At 37.1% G+C, this 24,477-nt stretch overlaps 1 protein-coding gene across 12 annotated transcripts in view; it reads right to left on the minus strand.

The window, feature by feature from the left end:
• Positions 1 to 7,159: 7,159 nt before the first annotated feature.
• The window catches only part of YTHDF3 (YTH N6-methyladenosine RNA binding protein F3), a 36,431-nt gene continuing 19,113 nt past the window's right edge, over positions 7,160 to 24,477 (minus strand). For 5 of the 12 annotated variants that reach the window (XM_028500784.2, XM_028500782.2, XM_024126941.3 and 2 more), the window contains one exon: positions 7,160 to 10,335. In XM_028500784.2, the coding sequence (XP_028356585.1) occupies positions 10,312 to 10,335 (24 nt within the window). In that variant the 3' untranslated portion in view covers positions 7,160 to 10,311. The remainder of the gene's footprint in view (positions 10,336 to 24,477) is intronic. The other 7 variants (XM_024126946.2, XM_028500787.2, XM_028500785.2 and 4 more) reach the window with 3 other exon arrangements.

The raw sequence follows: 24,477 nt of genomic DNA on the forward strand, positions 1-24,477 counted from the left end.
AATCCAGCTGCTATTAAATAAAACAATAAGCGCTTCAGGGCTTCCCTGGTGGCGCAGTGGTTGAGAATCTGCCTGCCAACGCATGGGACACGGGTTCGAACCCTGGTCAGGGAAGAGCCCACGTGCCGCGGAGCAACTGGGCCCGTGAGCCACGGCCGCTGAGCCTGCGCGTCTGGAGCCCGTGCTCCGCAACAAGAGAGGCCGCGAGAGTGAGAGGCCCGCGCACCGCGATGAAGAGTGGCCCCCGCTCGCCGCAACTAGAGAAAGCCCTCGCACGGAAACGAAGACCCAACGCAGCAAAAATAAATAAATAAATAAATAAATAAGCCAAGCATTTAAGCCCTTTAAAAAACAAAAAGCAAAAAACAATAAGCACTTCAAAGTTTTTCAGTTTTAGTTTCCAATATGGTAAATATTGATAAAACCTACATGAACAAAAAGCTCTTTGGGTTACTCAATCATTCAGGGTAACAGGGTCCTGAGACTAAAAAGTTTGGGAACTGCTTCCCAAGCTGTTAATAAATTTGAGATTATTAATATTATATATTATTGTATTATAAACATGATGGAAATGTTACAAGTATGATATTGATTGGTGATAATTTTATTATTAATAAATTAGGGGAGTTCCATTAAGACTAGATACCAGGACAATAGATCCAAGCATCAAAACCATCCAAGAACCACTGTGAGGCAGTAATCTGTCTAGCATTGGGCCCGTGCAACACTCCTGAATGATGTAAAAATAGATCTACAATGATGAAACATTGGAGGCTTTCCTTTAAAACAGTGAAAGTTGCGCTTTCATTGTGAATGGATGTTTCCTCACCAAACTAAACACAGGAACTGAAGGGGAAGAAGAGGCTGTGTCTCTATGTGAAAGAAACTCAGCATTAATGTCTTTTTTTATATCTGAACCTTTGTCAGAAAGCTGTTTAAAATGTCTTCTGTGAAATCTCTTTTTAATCTGGTTGAAAATAAATACAGACGCAAATAAGTAGTTTATTTCTACACACACACACACACACACACACACACACACACACATGCTACTGATATTCATTCCTTTGGTTTTTCATTTGGTTTTAACACATGACCTTTCAACTATTGCCTGGAAAGCTGAAGAAATTTGAAAAAAAATTTAAAAAAAATAAATAAAAGGAAGAACCAAAACAAAGAAACAAGCCAAGGCTACATAACTCTAAGACAGGTACTGAATATCTAACTTCCTCTTTCTCAGGCCTTTTTTTCCCCTTACTAAGGAGTAATGACAGGGGTGGGAGGGGGAGGGCCATCAATTTATGTAAGCTCTGTGCCCTTCCAAAAGAGGAATGGTTTGACTCAAGACTTGACATGGTTTCAGTTGGCTTTAAATTTAGATACAAGAAATTATTAGTGGGTACATTTCTTCTCTCCAACATTTCATACAGAAAACATTGCTCATAGTTTAGATATTTGAAATAAATATGTAAGTGCTGGCACATTATATTTTCCAAGTGGTATGAATACTTCTTTCTCTTTATTACATTTATTTGCAAAGATATCCTAGCAGCTTATTATTACACATGGACACATGCAGTCATGTTAAGCTGTTTAATGCAGAAGGAAAAATGTTTGGGGACTTAAAAATAATAATTTAGGTTAAAACCTTTAAAATAAAGTGTTAAATAATGAAAGATGTCAGTTAACAAGCAGATTCATAAGTGATACAAACAAACTTTGCACATTTTAATTTAAAACACAAATACTTCAGGAATTCCCTGGAGGTCCAGCGGTCAGGACTCTGTGCTTTCACTGCCAACGGCCTGGGGTTCGATCCCTGGTTGGGGAACTAGTATCCCACAAGGATTTGATTTAGGTCCAAGACTTCTCTGAATAAGAATCATGTCTTTCTTCTGTGAACCATACCTTACCTCTAAGGCACCATCTAACATTTCCCACTGGAGAGAGAACTGAAAATACACTTGCAAACTACACGCAAACTTCTACGTTTTAATGATTTTCCTGCCAAGTTTTTACTGTTTTCTGATCTATACCTAATTAGACAACTCACCTTTTTTTTTTTTTTTTTTTTTTTTTGCGGTACGCGGGCCTCTCACCGTTGTGGAGCACAGGCTCCGGACGCACAGGCTCAGCGGCCATGGCTCACGGGCCCAGCCACTCCGCGGCATGTGGGATCCTCCCGGACCGGGGCACAAACCCGTGTCCCCTGCATCGGCAGGCGGATTCTCAACCACTGCGCCACCAGGGAAGCCCCTAGACAACTCACTTTTATCAGGTATTTCCAAAGAAGTCAATTTAGTTTTCATAGCAACAACTATCAATCACATTTTATCAGTTTACGTATTTAAATCTCATAATAGAAGAAATAAGTACAACTGGAATAAACAAGCTTAGAAGGAACCACAGATGACACTGGTAAGCATACATACATGGGGAAACTAGAAAACAGCTCTGAGATGCAAGTACTAACTGTGCTGTCAGCACTGGGTGCTTTACGAAGGAAACAAAGTCAGTGACTGCAGCAAGCCCAAGCACAACAAGCTTAATATACTGGAGCTTTAATATTAGCATGCAACCATATTATGTTGAAGCTTTATTTGTAAACTTTTTACCTCGAAATATAATCTTGAATATATACTAGTTGGAACTGTCTGTCAAATACCTCTTCCTTCTAAAGTTGTACGATATCACGAATAGTTGGAACTACCGTCTGTCAAATACCTCTTCCTTGTAAAGTTGAAATATGGAGGTAGCACATCCATATAGTGTTTCCATTTTGAATTGTTACTAAATATTCATAGTGAGCTCTTATAATTTACTAATACACTTAAGTTGCATTAATATCAAGGGGCATTTGTAACAAGCAAAGCAAAAAATTTCTTGATCTAATTTTCATCTTTGGCTTAATTTTCTTCTATTTCTCATAGATTTTCTGGTTATTCCTCCTATTTGCTTTCCTTTTGGTCTAATTTGCCTTTGGTTTTGCCATCTGCTCAGCTCTAGCAGGATAAACTATGTCATTTGATTTTTTTTAAAAATAAATTTATTTATTTTATTTTTGGCTGCGTTGGGTCTTCGTTGCTGCGCACGGGCTTTCTCTAGTTGCGGAGAGCGGGGGCTACTCTTGGTTGCGGTGTCCAGGCTTCTCATTGCGGTGGCTTCTCTTGTAGCGGAGCACGGGCTCTAGGCACCCAGGCTTCAGTAGTTATGGCTCGCGAGCTCTAGAGCGCAGGCTCAGTAGTTGTGGCGCACGGACTTAGGTGCTCCGCGGCATGTGGGATCTTCCCAGACCAGGGCTCGAACCCGTGTCCCCTGCATCGGCAGGCGGATTCTTAACCACTGCGCCACCAGGGAAGCCCCTCATGTGATTTTACTTCCTTTGAAATAGCATGGCTGACAGTCACTGAAAACCCCGGAAATCAAAAGTTGCAAAAAACGAAGATAAATGATAATTTAACAAAGCTTTATTCAGGCAGTGCCTTTTCTCAGGATCTCAATCATATAACAGTATGAACTGAAAGTAATCAACTTTCTACAACCTCTAAACTGCATCTAAGCATTAAAGATTACCGTAAGAAATATTCAATGGTAAACAATACATTCTAAATTTTCCATGAGAAACAAGAGAGGAGAGCAACAGTTAACAATCGGAAGGCTTGCCATAGGCTCAGGGATTGTGCTCACCACTTCATATTACTTCATTAAATCCTCATAGGCTCCATTCTCTTTATTTTTTTAACTGATGAAGAAATCTAGGCTTGGAGCCTAGTGGACCCAGATTCCATTACAGGTTTATCAGCCTCCAAAGTCCATGCTCCCGGCCAGAATATTATGCAGCAGCCTCAGAAGTATTTCAAAAGCATTCCATCAAAAAACAGAGGCAGGGCTTCCCTGGTGGCGCAGTGGTTGCGAGTCCGCCTGCCGATGCAGGGGACATGGGTTCGTGCCCCGGTCCGGGAGGATCCCACGTGCCGCGGAGCGGCTGGGCCCGTGAGCCATGGCCGCTGAGCCTGCGCGTCCGGAGCCTGTGCCCCGCGACGGGAGAGGCCACAACGGTGAGAGGCCCGCGTATCGCAAAAAAAAAACAAACAAAACAAAAACAGAGGCAGAGCTATTTAAATCACCTTTTAAAGGAATGCATCATTCTAACCATAATATACTGTTTAGCTCCTACCTTTGGTTTTTCAATCCAGTCAAATTTGAATGACTATCTGTTCTTACCTATACTCCTAAGATCAGGATATTTGGCCATCATCTAAATTTTCTCTACTGATAAACCTTCAATCCCTTTACTAAAATCTCCACACACAGTTAGAATCCATTCAGGGAGAGGGTATGAGTCTCTATTAGAATTCCTCCAAAATCCAACTATTCCATTGAGAAATGAGGAAAGAGAGTGGGAGGGGAGGGAAGTTCTACAGAGATAAAAGCAAAAAGGACACACAAGCCTGCCAGGATGAGACTATGTTCTAGTAAAACAGATTCCTGTATTCCTCTTTGCAAATACAAGGATAAGGGAGAGCATAATTGCCTACTCAAGTGTGTACTGTGACTTCCTTCCAAAGTACAGGGCGGAAAGGAGGGAAAAAGGGTAACTTCATGAGGAGAAATGTGACACTACCGGAGCCAAGTGGTCAGCCAGCATCAACAGGCATGCGTGGGTGGTACGCATCCCTGACATGATGTGATGGAAACGGCGACTTTATCTATGCGGTCTTCCTCCCCAAACTCACAACCCCATCTAATCATAAGAAAGATATGAGATAAATTCCAAAGGAGGAGTACTCTACAAAACGTCTGACCACTACTCCACAATGCTGTCAAGGCCATCAAAACCAAGTCTGAGAAACCATCGCAGCCAAGAGGAACCTCAGGAGACATGACAACTAAAAGTAACGTGACTCTATCCTTGATGGCGTCCTGAACCAGAATAAGGACAATTTGGTTAAAAAAAAAAAAAAAAAAAATCTGAAAAAAAAATAAGGGATCAACATTGGTCCATTAATTACAACCTATGTACCAGACTAATGTGAGATGTTAAGAAAGAGGAAGCTGGGTGCGAGGTATATGAGCCTGCACGTCCAGAGCCTGTGCTCCACAACGGGAGAGGCCACAACAGTGAGAGGCCCGCGTACCGCAAAAAAAAAAAAAAAAAAAAAAATCTGAAAAAAAAATAAGGGATCAACATTGGTCCATTAATTACAACCTATGTACCAGACTAATGTGAGATGTTAAGAAAGAGGAAGCTGGGTGCGAGGTATATGGGGACTCTGTACTGTCTTCCCGATTTTTCTCTAAAACTGTTCTAAAAAACAGTCTCTTTGGGAAAAAAAAAAAAAGGATAAGGTAAAACGGCAGTAGAATTTTTAAAAAAACAAACTTGGACTGGATTTCTTTGGGACACACATTCTCTTGATTCTTTTTACCAACACTGGAAAAGATGAAGATTTTGAACCACTAGACTTCAAAACTCACTAAAGGGAAGTAATGGTTATATTTTATCAGAGTCAATGAATAAAATACAATTGGAGGTATTCAGTACTTATATTCTGAAATAAACAAAGAATGACTATCACAAATTTCACTAGTTTCCAAACTTATTTTTAAAAGAACATTCATTATTGCTAGAATAAGCCTAGAGCTATATAAATCATAAAATTATAAAAATTCAGAACTGCAGAGAACCTAAGATGCATTCTATGCCAATCTCCTGAATTTACCAAGTGCACTAACAACAACGGAAGTGATTTGTTCAGTGTCAATCCACCAGTTAGAACTAGTAACTATGGAAGTCTGGACTTTCCAACTCCCAATTCTAAGATATTCCCCTATACAATAATTCCATTCTGGTTACAGATGTGTCAGAAATAGCCAATGATGTTTTCAAATGACATTCAGATATTTAAACCTCTAAGTGTGTTCTGTGTAAGCGGTATTCTATGAAGCGGCCCAGGGTGGCAGGAAGGGATGCGGAACTCCCCCAGTGTTACGAACTCTGCACTCACATCTTCCTCGTACACTGACTTTTATAAAGACAATTTTCATTTACGTTTAGTTCCAATGTTAGACAAGTAGCTCAAAATATGGAGTAGAAAAATTCTGAATTTAGTGCACAATTTATAAACTGTGTTTAAACTGCCACTGCTACCTGCGGGTGATCTACAGGGGAGTTCTGCCCCTCAGCATCATCGCACCAAGAGAAATGAGGAAAGAATACACGTTAAGATGACGCGATGACAAGTACAACTGACCCTTGAAAAACACGGGGGTTTAGGGGTGCTGATCCTCCGCGACACACAACTGAAAGTCGGCCCTGCTCACACGGTCCCTCCATAGCCGGGGTTCCTCTGCAGCCACGGATTCAGTCAACCTCAGACTGTGCAGTACTGTGGTATTTACGACTGGAGAAGTCTGTACAAGTGGGACCCACGCAGTTCAAACCTGTGTTGTTCACAGATCAGCTGTTCTGTGATTAGAAAGCAAATGACCTTGAATTGCTCAGTTAACTTCTAACCGCAAGAATATTTTAGTTCCTAGACTACAATGACTAAATCTAATGTCACTAAGCAAGATAAAGCAAAGCCGGTAAGAATTAGGGCCCCAGCTAAATACGAGCAGCCTCCAGTATAAGTACGCTGAAGAGACGCAAACCCTCTTTAGGAGATGCTGCTGCCACGTGGGACACCTGGGGTGCCTGTAACGCTGTGCCCTGATCGCAGGCTAACAGCGTCGTACGCAGCACAAAACTAAATCTCTTTGGTTTCCCCCATCTGAACGAGTGCCTGAGAGAGCCCCGAAAGGATTATCAACGCGCCATTCAGAGTCACCACGATCCCATCTCCACAAGCTCTATCCAGCCCAAAGGATAACGTACACACTATTAAAAAGCATTCCTTGGTACCAAGAATGGGGGATTAGGGTTATGAGACAGCTGGTGCCAAGACTTCCTCCTATTAAATAAGCCTCTTTCTCTTTTGCTCTAAGTTTAGCGTTAAGAGCATGTGATTCAATAAGCTCACTGGAGTAGATAAAGATTAGGATAAACTGTGATCCTTCCTCTTTAATTTCCCCACTTAAATTTCAAATGGCCAACTAAATCGAATGACATAATCTATTTGTACTTGAAAGGTACATCAATCAGGAAATTCATAACAGAGTTGACAAGAATGTTACGTTTTCTGCAAGGCAATCTGTATTTACAAAGATAAAATGGAAAGAACACAGATATGAGTGAACAATTTTTATTGAAACCCTCAAAGATTAAAGAGGACCAAATGGTGAGTTTGGGTACCATAACAGAAAATCTCACCTAACTGTACCATCATTCACAGGAATGAACAAACCCAAACACGACAAAATTTAAATTCTCATGTAATTGCTACAAGTGAATGTAAATGAACTAATCATTTTATCATAACCTTTCTTTAATCATATGAAAAAGGGAATTTACATGGCATAACAAAAGATATGCAAAACTTAATGAAACAATTCTCTTAAAGTTCTCAAACTTATTTTTATAGGATGCAGAATGCACTTGAAATGATTAAATGACTTAAGCTGATTCTTTTTTTATTGCAAACTGTTTTAACATCAGCTTAACCCCCATGCATGGTATTCAAAAAGAACACAGCTTTTGAATTAGAAAAATCACTTAAGTTAAAACGAGGATTGAACTTAGGAAAAGGCTGGGGTTTCTTCTGAAAGGAATCTTCAAGTACCAATATGTATAGAGAAAGAATACTAATTTTGGTTACATTTTCCCCCTTACTGTTAAATATACAAACTATATAATACCTTTCAAAATAAAACACCCACATAAGATAACTTTAATTAAGAAACATTCAAACCAGATCTAGGAAAAACATTAAGCAAGAAATTTACTGGGCCAATAATGTCTCAATTTGTGATTACTCAAAACACTGGATCAGTCTCCTGCTCTAGAGCCCGGTTTCTCTCCCTCTTGGTCCCTACAGTTAAGAAACCTTCCATTAGTTGTGCTACTGAGACCACCTCTGATCATCTCACTCAGAGGAAACACATTTTGCTGAACACTGACAGGCCAAGGAGGGAGAGAGAGCAGGCACTCTGAAGAAAATTTAAATGAGGAAAATGAGAACTTTACCAATTGAAAAGTTTTGTTTTGTCTTGTTTTCTTCCCCAAAGGAATGCTGCACCCATTTCACTTAATATTAGAAATCCAGGTTAAAGGCACTGGGATGTACTCCTCACCATGAGTAGACTGCTGAGTTACATCTGACATTTCTGAGTCCGCTATTGCAATCAGCCTGCTTGCTGAGTGTTTCCGTGACGTCTCTTACACAGAAACCTAATGTAAATTAAACAAGTTTCAATCCGTGTATAATGTAGCTAGTTTTATAAAAAATATTCAGAGTTGCTAATAAAGCACCAAGAAGAAGAGAACCTCAGAGAGAAGACTCAGATCCTTTCCACAAGGTCACCCCTGTACAGTTTTCTCTAACAGGACCTCCAGAGTGACAGTGGTCCTCTCTGACACGTCCTACCTATAGCATCCTAGGGATGTAGAACGTTGCTGTGGTGACTCTACCCAAATGCCAATTGTCATTACAAATAGTTACGAGACACGTTACAAGATTACATGGCTTACTCTTAAAAAAGGTGAAATAGGTGCAATTTTCCTTTAAGAAAGCCTTTATTTTGTAATATACTATTAACATTTTGATGTTCCCTTCAGTAAACACTGGTAACTATCCTGGGACTACCAAAGCACTGTGAAGTAGCTACAATTTAGCTACAAATACTGTATCGGTTTTCACTTCAATACAGTATTTGTACATTTTAAGAAAACATTGTACAAAAAAAAATCATACAAATGAAAGCCTCAAAGAAATATCTGTCACTAAATTTCTGAATTGAAGTGACCAAAGACCATAGTAAATGAAAACATTTCTAAACATGATGTAAACATAAGTGGAGTAATGCAAAACATCAAGGTACTCAAATCTACTGTATTGCTATTTTCATCCTTAACATATCTTTCTACATAGCTTTCTCCTTTTGGAACAGTAATATAAGGGGCAGTACATTATTTCATAACCATGTGCCATCAAATCAGTTAATACAGATGCTTGACACATAATTATACAAAATCAATTTGTTTCAAGATACAAAATTAATGTTGATATGTAATTAATGAAAAAAATAAGATGTTAAAAAGATAACTATAAGAATACCCAGATATATGCTGTATTCCCATTTATATAGATCTGATCAATAAAACATCAACACATTCACTTAGATACTGATTTAATCCATGGATCAAGGCCATATTTTCAAATAGTTTAAGGATGCCAGGACACTGCAAAAGCTGGAGAAAGGAGGTGAGGAACAATATATGCTTGCTAAACAAGAACTATGTTTATTTAGCTAGTGAAGACCTAGAGTCATAAATTTTTTACTTCATGACAGCAATCAGGCTCGCAAACACCCAGAAAGAGGAATTAAGGGTTTTAAATGTAGTTATAAAGGTCATAAAAAGTCTGATTAGACTGAGGTACATTACTCAAAATTTTGAGATTCATTAAGTGGTAGCAAACAAAATAATTCCTCAGACAAATGCACATTTTTCAGTATACATATTATTGGGGGAAGGAGGGGAGGAGAATGTGCATTAACTGGTGAAATCCACCAAGCTGCATATCAATATTCTGTTACACCAAACAGTTTGAAGACAAGGGAAATGTTCTAATATAATCTCAGATTATGTTTCATTTGGCTAAAATAGAGCATAAGGTTGCTTTGCCATATTAAAAGTTTACTACAATAATTTTCACATAAACATTTAGACTTGAACTCCAGGACTAAATATGGCATGATTATTTTGCTTTTAATCTGTCAATTAGCTAAAAATTGACAATTTAAAAACTACAACAAAGAAGAAGTTGAAGCAGTGTGACTCTTACATCATTGAACCACTTCTAATGGTTAACTGTTAGTATTTAACAAATTCAAAGAGTCAATGAATCCTTGCATTCATTCAGTCTTCTGTGCCTTAGCTAGGATGCATAATTACAAAAGACAGCAGATACTGGTAAAAGCTTCAGGACAGAAAGTGCTTGACGAAGTTACAGTTCTCAAGTGTGTTTGGTGAGAGTCTAAGGGCAGATGCGCTGATGAAAACCATTACAAGAAGAGTCAGTTCTGTGTTAGAGTTCAAAGATGTCACCTTAAGCAGAAAAAAGCTTTAATAACGTCTTCTTTGACTTATTAGGCATTTCCAGAGTCTACATCATTAGTGTTGTATAATTCTAACAGGACATCTTCATATGGTTATTGTTTGTTTCTATTTCTCTCCTGAAAGAAAAGCACAAAGACCTTTAACAAAACACCATCATTATTTAATGATTTAAACTACATGCATTTATAATGTAAACCATCTCCATAAGAAGTTCTTCAAATACTAATTTTCAAGTAATTAGCTAAAAACGATTTACTATTACCCATACACACCTTAGTGGGATTACCACAAACCATTTTAAAATAAAGACGTCCAAACACAAAAAGACCTAGTTCAGGAGATTATAGGTCCTCTCCACAGCTCTGTTCTCCCACAGAATTTTGTGTAGGTCAGACTATTACAATAATGTCTTTCTAGCCCTTTCAATGAGTTTTTGATGGTGAGGTATCAAATAGACCAGAAGTCCTCTGAAGTAATTTGAAAACTATTGGCTGAGGTAGGGTTAGGAGGAAAGGAAAAGAGTTGCATTAAACTGCATTAAATTAAGCTTTTAGTATTAACTTAAAACAAAAAACAAAAACTTTGAATCACAAGCTTCCTCCATATCCTACTCTCAGATTCAGCATAATTTTTCACATGAAGAATTAATAATACTTATTATTTCTTTTAAGAAAGCAGAAACCCCTTGCACACAAGTTAAGCTGAGTGATGTTTTCATGATGTTTATTAACCAAATTATCCACATGTAACACTTATCCTTGAAAAAAAGGAGGACTGGCACTCTGCATGCCTATCAAGCGAATGCATTACGTAGTCTGTCTGTGCCATCTGTTTTAATGTGTCATTCACTGGTTCTCGTACTTTAGCAAGCATCAGAATCACCTGGATGGCTGTGGAAACACTCACTACTGGGCCCCAAAGGTCTGAAGCTGAACCTGTGAGCCTGCAGTTCTAACAAGTTCAAGGTGATCCGAATACTGCTGGTCCAAGGACCACACTGAAAGCCACTTAAGTCTAACACATTATAAGACTCTCTATTTGTGGTTTCACTACTCCCACTTTTCCATAAGTAACACATGCTCCATAATAAATATGTATATACTTTGCCAATGGTCAAATTAATGTCCCATCCCCTGTGACACCATCAGAAAACTGTATTTTAAATTCCAAAGAGGGCACTTCCCTGGTGGCGCAGTGGTTAAGAACCCGCCTGCTAATGCAGGGGACATGGGTTCAAGCCTTGGTCCAGGAAGATCCCACATGCCGCGGAGCAACTAAGCCCGTGCGCCACAACTACTGAGCTTGCGCTCTAGAGCCCTCAAGCCACAACTACTGAAGCCTGCGCGCCTAGAGCCCGTGCTCCACAACGAAGAGTAGCCCCCGCTCGCTGCAACTAGAGAAAGCCCGCGCGCAGCAACGAAGACCCAACGCAGCAATCAATCAATCAATCAATTTATAAAAATAAATTCCAAAGAGAACTTTAAGTTCTTTGTTACTAAAGTCCTTTCTTTTTCATCTTTATATATTCCTAGAACTAGAATAACAGTATTTAATACAGAAAGCTAACAAATAAATGCCCTAACTATACGATAACTACAAATGAATTATTTCATACACCCAATAAGCATCAGTGAGATATTCCTAAAGAAAAAAACAAAAATGAAAACAGACACAGAGCCAGCTAATTAATCATGTTTCAAAAGGATAAACAAAAACAAAATCCAACAACATAAACAAAGGGAAGAAAAAGACAAAAAAAGAATATGGAACCAGGAAGCTGTAGTCTAATTTTACAAAGGCCCTAAAGCTTTTAAAAAACCAGCCTAAACATAAAGGAAATTTATTTCTCAGCTGAAGGAAACAGATTTGTATGAGAAATGTTGAAGCCTGCTTTAATTAGCTAGATATAAAACACAGTATTACAGATGAAGCAAAAAGTGGTAACAGCTCACTGCTTATTCCTCCCCATGAAATGACTGATCAAAACTAGAGAAATTCATCAACTCCATGAAAAGCCCCAGAACTACAGAAAAAAAGGGCAATACTACTTAAGGATAAGTTAGACAAAGAGAGGTTTAACCTGAGATGATTAGGTACATGAATGAGGACCATGTTTTAATTAAACAGAAGTTAGAGATGCTGTTTCAGTTTGAACTGTAATCAACTATGGCACCTTTAACTGAATCAATAAAATATATAGATTAAATCTATGTACATAATGCATAACTTCTAACTCAGTGGACAGGAAAAGAGGAAAATTTTAAAAACTCCTTTCCTGTGGTAGGACAGGAAAGGAGGGAGAGGGGAGCTTGAAAGATCTAGGTGAATTAGAAAGCACAAAATATAAAATGGCAGAAATACACATTTATATCATTTATACATTTTTATCAAGCGATCAAAAAAATGGAGGTTCATTAACAAAAACACAAAAGAGCTCAAAATTTAAAAAAGAAATCTAGTTACACATGATTTACAAGAAATTAACCCTAAACATAAGGACACAGAAAGCTTAAAAACAAGCCAAATGAAGACTTAGTCAACTATATTAATATCAGATAAAGTGGATTCTAAGGCAAAAACCACCACATACTGAGTAAGAAACATTTTTTATAAAAAGCTATAACAGGGCTTCCCTGGTGGCGCAGTGGTTGCGCGTCCGCCTGCCTATGCAGGGGAACCGGGTTCGCGCCCCGGTCTGGGAGGATCCCGCGTGCCGCGGAGCGGCTGGGCCCGTGAGCCATGGCCGCTGGGCCTGCGCGTCCGGAGCCTGTGCTCCGCAACGGGAGAGGCCGCGGCAGAGGGAGGCCCGCAGACCAAAAAAAAAAAAAGCTATAACAGTATTAAACTAAAAATACAACTTTACATATATTAAAAGTTTTCAGAATTACAAAGAAAACCTGACAGGTTCCTAATTATAGCAGGAGAATTTAACACATTTCTCTTAGTAATTGATAAAGCAGACAAGTTAGTGAAAATAAAGATTGAATATACAGAATACAGAAAACTGAGCCGAATAATTACAGGGTACACAATGAACAACCACAGAAAGGAACTATATGCCAGACCAGAAAACCAATCTAAATACCAAAGAGTCAGTATCATACATATCACATTTTCTGACATCAATTTTAACAGCAAAACAGGTAACAACAAACAAAATCTTACACATTTGAAAAATCTAAAACACATTTCTAAACGTCTCCCAAAAAATCATAACAAAAATACAAAATTTTTTACACCAGTACAATATAAATATACTAAGTCTAATAAGCCCTGAAAAATAAAATTAGAAATTTACATGTATAGAATTAAAAAAAACATTTTTTTAAAGCTGAAAAATAATGAGCTCATCATCCAACTCAATATGTTAGGAAATAAGTAGCATTGAGTCCCCCAAAGTAAAATGAATGAAATAAGACAGCAGGAGAAAATAATGAAACAGAAAACAAAGATAAAGAGAGCCTAAGAGAACAAAAATAAAAACTGGTGTTTGGGGGGTAAAAGAAGCTGGCAATAGAAAAATCTCTGGGAAGACTGATTTAAAAAAAAGAAATGAAGCATAAATAATATCGTGAAGACTCACACAGCTAAAAACAATTAAAATACTATTAATGCCAATATTTAAAAAAGCTTAAAACAAAACTTCCTAAAAATAAAATTTACCAAAACAAATTCAAGAATACAAAGAAAACTTGAAGACTTATAATAACTAAAGAACTTTAACCAACAATTAAAAATCTACCCCAAAGAAAAACTCGCAGGCTCATGTGGTTCCACAAGAATTCTATACTTATACCAACTGTTCCAGAGACTAGAAAAAGGAGTATTTCCTGATGTATCTTGAGGTTGGCAACACTGATACTACCTTCAGAAAAGCAGGAGAAAACTGAGTCCAGTCTCACGGATCACAGAAGGACCTCTTAAGGGCTGCCCTGATGGTAGCAGAGCATACAGAGGAGCAAAAGTGGAAGCAGGAAGGCCAGGAAGGAGGCTAGCACAATCATCATCCAGTACAATAATAATGACAATGGAGGGTGGAGAGCTAGCGGAAAGCGTTTAGGCTTTGGATCTATTCTGAAAGCAGAGCCAACAAGACTTACTGATAGATTGGTTAGATATGGAGTGTGAAAGAGAAACATTGCGAATTAGTCCAGTATTATTGGCCTAAACTGGAAGGGCGGACAGTGGTGCCCTCTACAAAGAGGGAGAAGGAAGACTCTAACATTCTTGATCTTTCTGCATGACCACACTATAATAAAGAACTACTTTAAAAAGATTCCAGTGCCCACATTTGCATTTGATGCTTTATTGTGTGTCAAGTTTAAGAAAAGAATAGATGCAGTCTAATAATATAAAAACTATTCATCTGTACCAAAGATCAAATAACCTCAAAGTGTACTATAAAATGGAAGAGTTAGGAAGAAGGTCAAATAGTGAAAATGGTGGAGGACAGTCATAACATGTGTTAGTTTAGGTGGTCCAAATGAGAGTAAAAACAGGGTTCTAAGACTTAAGACTAATTCATGGTTTGAGCTGTGATTTAGTTTTGGCAAAATAACATCACTCATCACACTAAATTTTTTGTTTATGTGCAATTTATTTTGGTTTTAGAGTTTTCACTTAATTTTATGTTTAAGTAATACAAGTAATAAAATTACAAGAAAAAAAGCATAAGGATCAAAAAGAAAACGGTCTCTATTTGCAGATGATATGATCTGTTAGGCAGAAAATCCTAAGGATGTTCTATTAGAACTACTAGAACTAATAAGTGAATTTAGCAAGGTCACACAATATAGGATATTTCTATTGATATAAAATTGTAGCAAACAACTGGGAAGACTGAAAATACAAATTACATTCACAATAGCAGTAAGAATTATATAAAATACTTAGAAACAAATTCAGTAAGAGCCATGTGGTTTTCAACAGTGAAAACTACAAAATTTTACTGAGAGAAATTATGTCTGTCTCTCCAAGACCTCTGAGTTCTACAAAGAAAGGGTTATTGGGGCTTCCCCGGTGGTGCAGCGGTTAAGAATCCGCCTGCCAATGCAGGGGACATGGGTTCGAGCCCTGGTCCGGGAAGATTCCCACGTGCCACGGAGCAACTAAGCCCATGCACCACAACTACTGAGCCTGAGCTCTAGAGCCACGAACCACAACTACTGAGGCCTTGTGCCACAACTACTGAAGCCGGCGCACCTAGAGCCCATGCTCCACAACGAGAGAAGCCACCGCAATGAGAAGCCCACGCACCACAGCTAAGAGTAGCCCCCACTCACCGCAACTAGAGAAAGCCCGCACACAACAACGAAGACCCAACACAGCCAAAAATAAATAAATAAAATAAATAAATTTTAAAAAGAAGAAGAGCTATTTATCTTAAGTGGCTTACTGGTAACCTTTAATATTTACCTGTTGAATGAATAAGGGAACAGTTAAGAAAAGAACACGCAGGCTCTAAATATATGGTGATAAAGGTTGACTAGAACACAAGATATATGCCAGAATTCTCAGTGGGGGGTGGGAGGAGCGGGATGTCTCGACTTCTCTGGAACCTAGTAACAAGTTCTTAAAGCCAAGTGAAGGAATCAATATGCAACCGTATTTTGGAGTGAGATTTTGGACTCTTTACGATAAAATGAAAGTAATAAAATTATTATTCTCCAGATTGTTGTTCACAAGTGGAACTGTCCACTTGTAGCTTTTTTACATCCTAAGTATATATATATATATATATATATACACACACACACACACATACACACTACACATATATATACATACTACATATATATACACACACACATATATTATATATATATATATATATATATACACACACGCACACGCACACACGCGCACACACACACACACACACATATAGTATATATCCTGCAGGGAATTGGTTCCAGGACCTCCGCGGATATCAAAATCCCGAGGATGCTCAAGGCCCTCACCGCTGGCCCCCTGTGTCCACAGGTTCCATATCTGCAGCTTCACATCTCTGGATATGGAGGGCTGACTGTAATCATGCATTTGTTGCTAAAGAAAAATAAATAACTGAAATACCATTCAATTTAAGGATGACTGTTCACACCATAATCGATGTGAAACAAATCTCTCCCAAAGATCTATGATTAACCCAATAATCCATCTCCTAAAAACGCATAAATTTCTGTATCAGCATTGGAACTTAACATCGCCACTATTAACTCTCCTATGGGGTGCCAAGATAAACCTGAGGGGGAGAAAAAAATCAATGTTATAAAATGCTAATTGAAGTACCTCTTTTCCCAATTCTGGCTTATAAAGAATTATTTACTAAGCTCAGAACAGAGTATTACTGCAATAAAAACAGAATCATCTTGATTATTCAAATATCACTCAATGTCTTATCATAGAATTACTCACTTAAATATGTAATATAAGTTTATTCTGTCAAGTGTGATACATCCTGGGCCAAAAACTGTTTTCCAGAGAAATATTCTTTAAATTTTACAGTGAAGATGAAAGGAAAAGCAAGATTTTATACACTGAATTTGTTTCTGTTCATCATAATCAACTGACAAATAGACAACTACAATCGTAGAAGAGTTTACTGAAAGGTCATCAGATAGAGACTTCAACCATTCTTGATCCTAAGAACTGCAATCTGATTAATGGGAAAGCATTCAACTAAATGTTCCACTTGAGAAAAAAGAAGTATAGAACTGTCAGGAAAATGCTTACTGCTAACTACAGTAACTACTACTAAAATAACTACAACTGAAGTAATTTCTTGTATATTAGCACAAACTTGATTACTTTGAGACAGACCTAAACATCATCTCATCTCAGAATCAAAATTATTCCAATTGTGAAAAAAATTACATCAGGGACTAAACTTTACTCTTTCGAAAGGCTCAACGACACAAAATAACACAAATGACTAAAATACACAGATGGTTCTGGAAATTAAAACTATTTAATAAGGATTTTATTACAGTTATGCCTTGCTTGTTTCTGCATAAGCCATAGGGCTTCATCTCTTTCTAAGGGAATTAGGTGAATGCCATATTTTAGAAGTTCATCTCAAAGTTACAGGTACCTGAAAACACTAATTGTTCCTATATGGAATTTAAAAAGCTATTAAAATAAAAATCTCACCTCAGACTGTTTACTGATCAATAAGGATTTATAAGAATGAAAGAATATAGTAGAAGCTAAATGACGCACATGCAGTACAACAAAGGTAAAATTTCAGTAAAAGGTTATCTAAATAGTCAAAAGTAGACTCTACAGCTATGTAGACTACTCGAATTTATACTGGACATAATATACTCAAGACATTAGCAGTTTTTTGTTTTCTTTATTTTCCAATCAAACTAGCTTTATCGTTAGAAGTAATACATACAATTGCAAGTTAAAGTAAAAAAGTAAAGCTCCCCTATCCTCCTCTAGTCTTTTCTATTTCAACTTCCTCTGATAGGTTACCACTATTAACTTTAAGTGGCACACTAATATATACATTTCTTCACTTGTCAATTCAGACACTATCAATTCCCATTGTATATGATGAGCAATTTATCACAGTGAACGTTATATTCTCCTCTTCCCCCTCCCTACAACAGAACTCACTCTATCTTTAGTTCTGGTGACTGTCCTTATGACTTTGCCCACTATGCGCCAAGCATTAGGTGCTAAGGATTCAGCAAAGAACAAAGCAAGTCCTGCTCTCACAGAGCATCTCCAAGGTCAGTGCTTCCCAACTGACGGCTCCTGTCGTTTGTCTAAGACCACAATGCCATTTAACAGACGGAGGCTTACTGCCCTGAGGTCCACTGTATACAATGAGAACCTTCTGACTCAAAATGCATACGGAGTCCCTATTGATTGTTCTAGTATAACCAGCTACCAGGTGTTATCCTTCTTGAATTCCTTTTTCATTCTGCTGAAATACCTCTTCAAGTTCTCATGAAGGATATGTAGCTAAGCTCCTGTACACCTGAAATCTTGATTTTGCACTCCTCCCTCACAGATATAATTCGACACTCATCTTTAAGAACATAATTCTATGCCCCAGTCCCCTATACTACAAAATATGATTTTATATATGTGTGTCCAGACTTGTAGATGACAGAATTCTGGTAACAGTCTGACTCTCCTTCCTTTGTAGCTTACTTACAGGCCTTTTGCTCGGAAAGCTTGTCTCTTTATCTTTTTTATCTTTTTTCAATTTTAAATAATCCTGCTGGTTACTCAGTGAGCCCATCATTCTGAAAACATGTATCTTTTGGCTCTGGAAATTTTTCTTCCCTCCAACTGTTTCTTCCTGTACTCTTTTCAAAGACTCCTTTAGATATAGTGGACCTCCTTTCCACCACATCTTTCAGGCCTTATATTTTTCATCTCTATTAGTCCACATTTGGAAATTTCTGATTTGAAATTCCAGATGATTAACTGGATCTAAAACATTAACATTTTATTAATCCACTCGCTTAAAAAGAAACATTTTAAAAAACTGTTGACAATCCTGTTTCTCATTTCCAAGAACATTTTCTGGTTTTCTTTTCTTTTTACATGTGAATCCTACCTAACAAATCAAATTTTGCTGTATAAATTATCTTCTGCTCTCTGAAATACCTATTTCTTTTAGAGGATTTGTCTTGGTTTTTCCATCAAGCTTGATTTTAATCAAATATATCAAAATTATGTGTTCAAATCTAAGAATGAAGAACTATACAAACACTGCAATAACTGGCATGGATTATTCCTGCACCTTTAAGTTTCACGACTACCCCTCACTCTAAGATAGAGAGCCTGACTTTCCAAGTTTTATATGACCAGACAGGATATGTCTGGTCAGCTCCTCCATAGGCTGCTGTACTGGCAAAGCAAGCTGGGGAATTCCTCCTCTGCTATAAAATAACCAGAAAAGGGGCAAGGAAACACTCAATAAAAAAGACCCAGCAATGACAAGATGGAATTCGTTTTTTTAAACTTCTTTTCTGCTATCACAAATAGGCTGAAGAACTTAAAGAAAAAAATGAACACAGTAAGAAGAGAAATGAACAGTAACCACAAAACTAAATGTAAAATTTTAAACTATAAAACTTCTATTAAAAAGTATACGAAAAAATTTTTCCACACTTGGGGAAGGCAAAGATTTGAAGTCAGGTTAGTATAAGCCTTCTAAAATAGTTCTTATTCAAAACTGTTTTGGTTATTCTAATCTTAGCTTGGATCTTATACTACAAAAAAAGATTAAAAAAAAAAAGGCTTAAAGGACACTCTGGACCAACTGACAGAATATCACGGTTACATGAGAGAATATCCTTATCCTTATTCTTAGGAAATATATACGATATTTGGGGTAAAGAGCCATGACGTATGAAATGTACACTCGAATTGCTCAAAAAAACCACAAACAAGCATTTTTCCTGCTGATTGCATTTGAGTTGCTCCCTGTTACTTACTAGGATCAACTGTGCTCCTAAGAACATTCTTATATGTATTCTGGGGTATGCACGAAGTTTCTCTTAGGTATAGATATATATCCTGGAGGACAACTGCTGAATTACAAGGTACTGAAACATTCAGCTTTGTAAGAAAATGCAGAACTACCCACCCACATGGCTATATCAATTCAATGCTCCCACCTGCAATTGTATAAGACGTTTTGTTGTTATACAGTCTCTCCAATACTTGCTATTATCAAATTTCTTAATTTTGCCAAATGAGTGGATATAAAATATTTTCTCATTATAGTCTTGATCTGCATTTCCTGAATTATTATTAAGACTGAATATCTTTTTACACTTATTACCCGTATTTATTTCCTCTCTCATGAAAGGATTATCCATATTTTTTGCCCATTTTTGTAGTGGATTATTTTTTTCTTAAACTGATTCACAGGAGTTCTTTAAATATTCTTGACAACTGTCTTCGGTCAGTTATGTTCAAATTCCTCTCAGTTCCTAACATGTCTTTTTACTTTCTTTAAAGCGTCTTTTGATGAACAGATTTTAATCTAGGCAAATTTTTATCCATCTTTTCTAAGTCGTGCCATTTTTTGTCTTGCTTAAGAATCCCTACTTTACCCAAGGTCTCTGAAGGATGTGCACCTGGGAAAATGTGACCTCAACAATATCAGAAACTTTGAGGAATTTCAGCTGAATACAAGACAGAAGGGGGTCACATTAAAAGAGAACATAAATAATGACTTGCAACTCCTTTTACTTAAAAAAGAAAAAAGGTATAACCAGTGAAGGAAATCCTAGCAAAACACCACTAATTTGTCCTTTTTGATGGAGCCAAGGAGGACCTAGAATAGACAGGGGGCACATCCTTCATCACTGGGATGCCAAGAGTATTTGAAAGTAGTTTTGCTGGAAAGCCAAAGTGCAAAGAGGAAATCTACAAATGAATATCTACAATTTCTGCCTGGACAAGCAGTTAACAGCTCCAGAAAGAAAACGGCAAGAACACATGATATCCCAAATGCCAAACAGTTAATAAGCAGGGGAAAAGGTTTCCTGACATGGTGGTTTCAAACCCAAAGGAAAGTCAAATTTCACCTACTAGCATGTCCATTGCACTGGCTCTCCCTTCTTACTCTTCACAGGTTGATGAATCACTTAACTAGTAAAGTCAACATACATCATGGCTCTCCCATCTCCACATTTGCAATGGAAAGAGAATATACAACACCAAGCATTAAAGCACACACACAAAAACAAACCTATCTGGGGGCAAATACCTGATCCGGATGATTCTCTGCTTGGTTTAATGATGACAGAAAAAAAAAAAAAAAAAAAAAGCAAAGAGTCTTAAAATATTTTTTCACAAAAAAAAGGATATTAACAAAACTATGAGTTCAGATAGACACTGGGGAAAGATAAAATACAAAGGGGAAAGAAAAGATAGTTTGGGGGGAATACTGTACCCTGATAGTGGTGGTTACACAAATCTACAAATGTGTTACAATTCATAGAACTATACAGCCCAAAAAAGTGACTTTCACTGTATGATTTTTTAAAAAAATTTTTTAAGGATATATATACACAAATATTTATAGGAGCTTTATTTACATTCTTCAAATCTGAAAGCAACCAGATGTCCTTCACAAAAGGAATGGTTAACAAACTGGTAAATCCATACAATGGAAAGACAGAATTAAAAGGAACAAGGAACTGATACACAAAGCAACATAAACTGCAAGGACATCGTGCTGAGTACAAGACTCCAGTGTTAAAAGAATACACACTGTAATTTCATTCATGTGAAATTATGGAAAATGCCTTATAGAGAGAGAGAACAGATCAGTGAATTACCAGTGGAGGGGAGCACTTGACTAGAAAGAGGCAGCTAAAGGTAATTTACAATTTTACTGTATGTTAATTTAAAAAAAAAGAAATTAAAGAAGATATGTAAGAGGAAGGAATTTTAAAATGATAATTACAGGAAGCAGAAATAAGCTTTCAACAGTCATCTTTGTGCTCAATAAAATCAAGATGAGAATGGCCAAGAGGGGGAAAAAAAAAAAAATCAAGGTGGACTCTGGAACAAGGGATTCAGGTAAGAAAACAACAGGTGTGAAGGGAGAACTAGATGTGGTAATAATGTAAGCAAACTAACGCTGTCATTGAAAAATACAAAACCTCACAAATCACTGAACCAACACAAAGTAAATCAAATCAATGACATGGAAATTCAATTTTGAGAAACTCTCCAAATGCAAAGAAAAATAATGAAGAACCAATGGCATTCAAGGACAAAGATTCAATATATTTTTTGACATTACTAGGAAAAAGGAAAAAAAACAAACTTGCCCTACAGATGAAGGAATAAAGAAAATTCTAAGAGACCCATACTGTGCACATTCCATATACATGTTCACATAGCAAGAATAAATTTTGTGTACACAGACAGAAATAGTTATTTCCAAAGAAAGAAAATTTAGGCTGGCCCCAGACTTCTCCATAATATAAAACTATAAATAGAAAACTATAAAACAAAGCCTGAATGAAAAGACTGTGACCCAAGATTTCTATATCCAATAAAACTGGTGCTCACATATCATGGCCACAGAAAGGCATTTTCGGGATTTAGAAGCGCTTAATAAATATATTACACCAAATTACTCTTCCTTAAAAAAAAAAAAAAAAAAAAAAAAAAAAAAAAAAAATGATGGTAATAAAACAAGCTAGGCTCCAAATTAAAATGTCAAAGGTGGGTTCAGACACATTATAAAAAGACTGGCAGTAAGCCATGAAACAATTTAAATGTAAAATTTTAAAGTTTAAAAATATAAAGTTTAAATCATTGTTGTATATATGATAACAAAACATAAATAATTCCTAAAACAATTATATAATAAAAAAAAAATAAAACTAAGATAAATTTTCAGACTGGGTAGAAGAGAAGTGTGGGAAGTCGTACAAGGTGACCTGTCCTGGGTGATGGGAGAAAAAAAAAGTTGAATCATTTCCCCTGATTCACTATTTGTAAAGGCACTTACAGTGGGACAATCTACTCAACTGCTGAGCTCAAAAACTCAGAAGCTACCCTTGATCCTCCTTTTTCCCTCACTTCCCACATTTAACCTGGAGAAAACTCAATTATATTTAGCAATCCACTGGAAAGGTTGAGCAGGGCCTTTAAGAGTCATACGTATTATTCCAAAGCAAAGTTTCTAACAATTCAGTGCAGCAATCACTAGCACCAGAATCACCTGAGGTGCCTGTAACACTATCAGGTCCCTTATCAAATATATCAGATTTTCCTTGAGTGGGCCTCCAGAAGCTGCATTTTCAGGAAGCACCCTAATTGATATTTATATGCCATAAGTTTTGGTAGGATCATTATTTCAACATTATTCAGCGGTGAGGACTGTTATTTGAAACAGTTCCCTCTTCTGTACAGACTAAAAAGCCACAAGACACTCAGGCTCACACACACAGAAACGAATCACTGATGTTTTTACATACAGATAAAGTTGAAGTTCATGCTTTATCTTAATTTCTACATAGAAGCTTTCCATAGTAACCAACATAATTTACTGGAGAAGATTCTAACTTAAGCCCTGCTTCATTTGAAATTTAAATGTATTGTCTATGGAAAAATCTGCTAGTTGCCTATTCCATCCATTCTCTTTCCCTCCTAAAAATAGGACTCTGCAATTTACTTTTGTAGCTTGGAACAGAAAATATTCCTCAGCCTGTCCTGCTCTATGGGCTCTGTGATCAAATCCCGGCCAACCTGACGCAAGTATAAACAGTGTGTAACTTCAGGATACATCTCCCTTAAGAGTCTCACAATCCTCAACAAAATACTAGCAAACAGAATCCAACAGCACATTAAAAGGATCATACACCATGATCAAGTGGGGTTTATTCCAGGAATGCAAGGATTCTTCAATATATGCAAATCAATCAACGTGATACACCATATCAACAAACTGAAGGAGAAAAACCATACGATCATCTCAATAGATGCAGAGAAAGCTTTTGACAAAATTCAACACCGATTTATGATAAAAACCCTGCAGAAGGCAGGCATAGAGGGAACTTTCCTCAACATAATAAAGGCCATATATGACAAACCCACAGCCAGCATTGTTCTCAATGGTGAAAAACTGAAACCATTTCCACTAAGATCAGGAACAAGACAAGGTTGCCCAATCTCACCACTCTTATTCAACATAGTTTTGGAAGTTCTAGCCACAGCAATCAGAGAAGAAAAAGAAATAAAAGGAATCCAAATAGGAAAAGAAGAAGTAAAGCTGTCACTATTTGCAGATGACATGATATTATACATAGAGAATCCTAAGGATGCTACCAGAAAACCACTAGAGCTAATCAATGAATTTGGTAAAGTAGCAGGATACAAAATTAATGCACAGAAATCTCTGGCATTCTTATACACTAATGATGAAAAATCTGAGAGTGAAATTAAGAAAACACTCCCATTTACCACGGCAACAAAAAGAATAAAATATCTAGGAATAAACCTACCTAAGGAGACAAAAGACTTGTATGCAGAAAACTATAAGACACTGATGAAAGAAATTAAAGATGATACAAATAGGTGGAGAAATATACCATGTTCTTGGATTGGAAGAATCAACATTGTGAAAATGACTCTACTACCCAAAGCAATCTACAGATTCAATGCAATCCCTATCAAACTACCACTAGCATTTTTTACAGAACTAGAAAAAAAAATTTCACAATTTGTATGGAAACACAAAAGACCCCAAATAGCAAAAGCAATCT

The sequence above is a fragment of the Physeter macrocephalus genome, chromosome 15, assembly GCF_002837175.3.
Source record: "Physeter macrocephalus isolate SW-GA chromosome 15, ASM283717v5, whole genome shotgun sequence".
Classification (NCBI taxonomy): Eukaryota; Metazoa; Chordata; class Mammalia; order Artiodactyla; family Physeteridae; genus Physeter; species Physeter macrocephalus.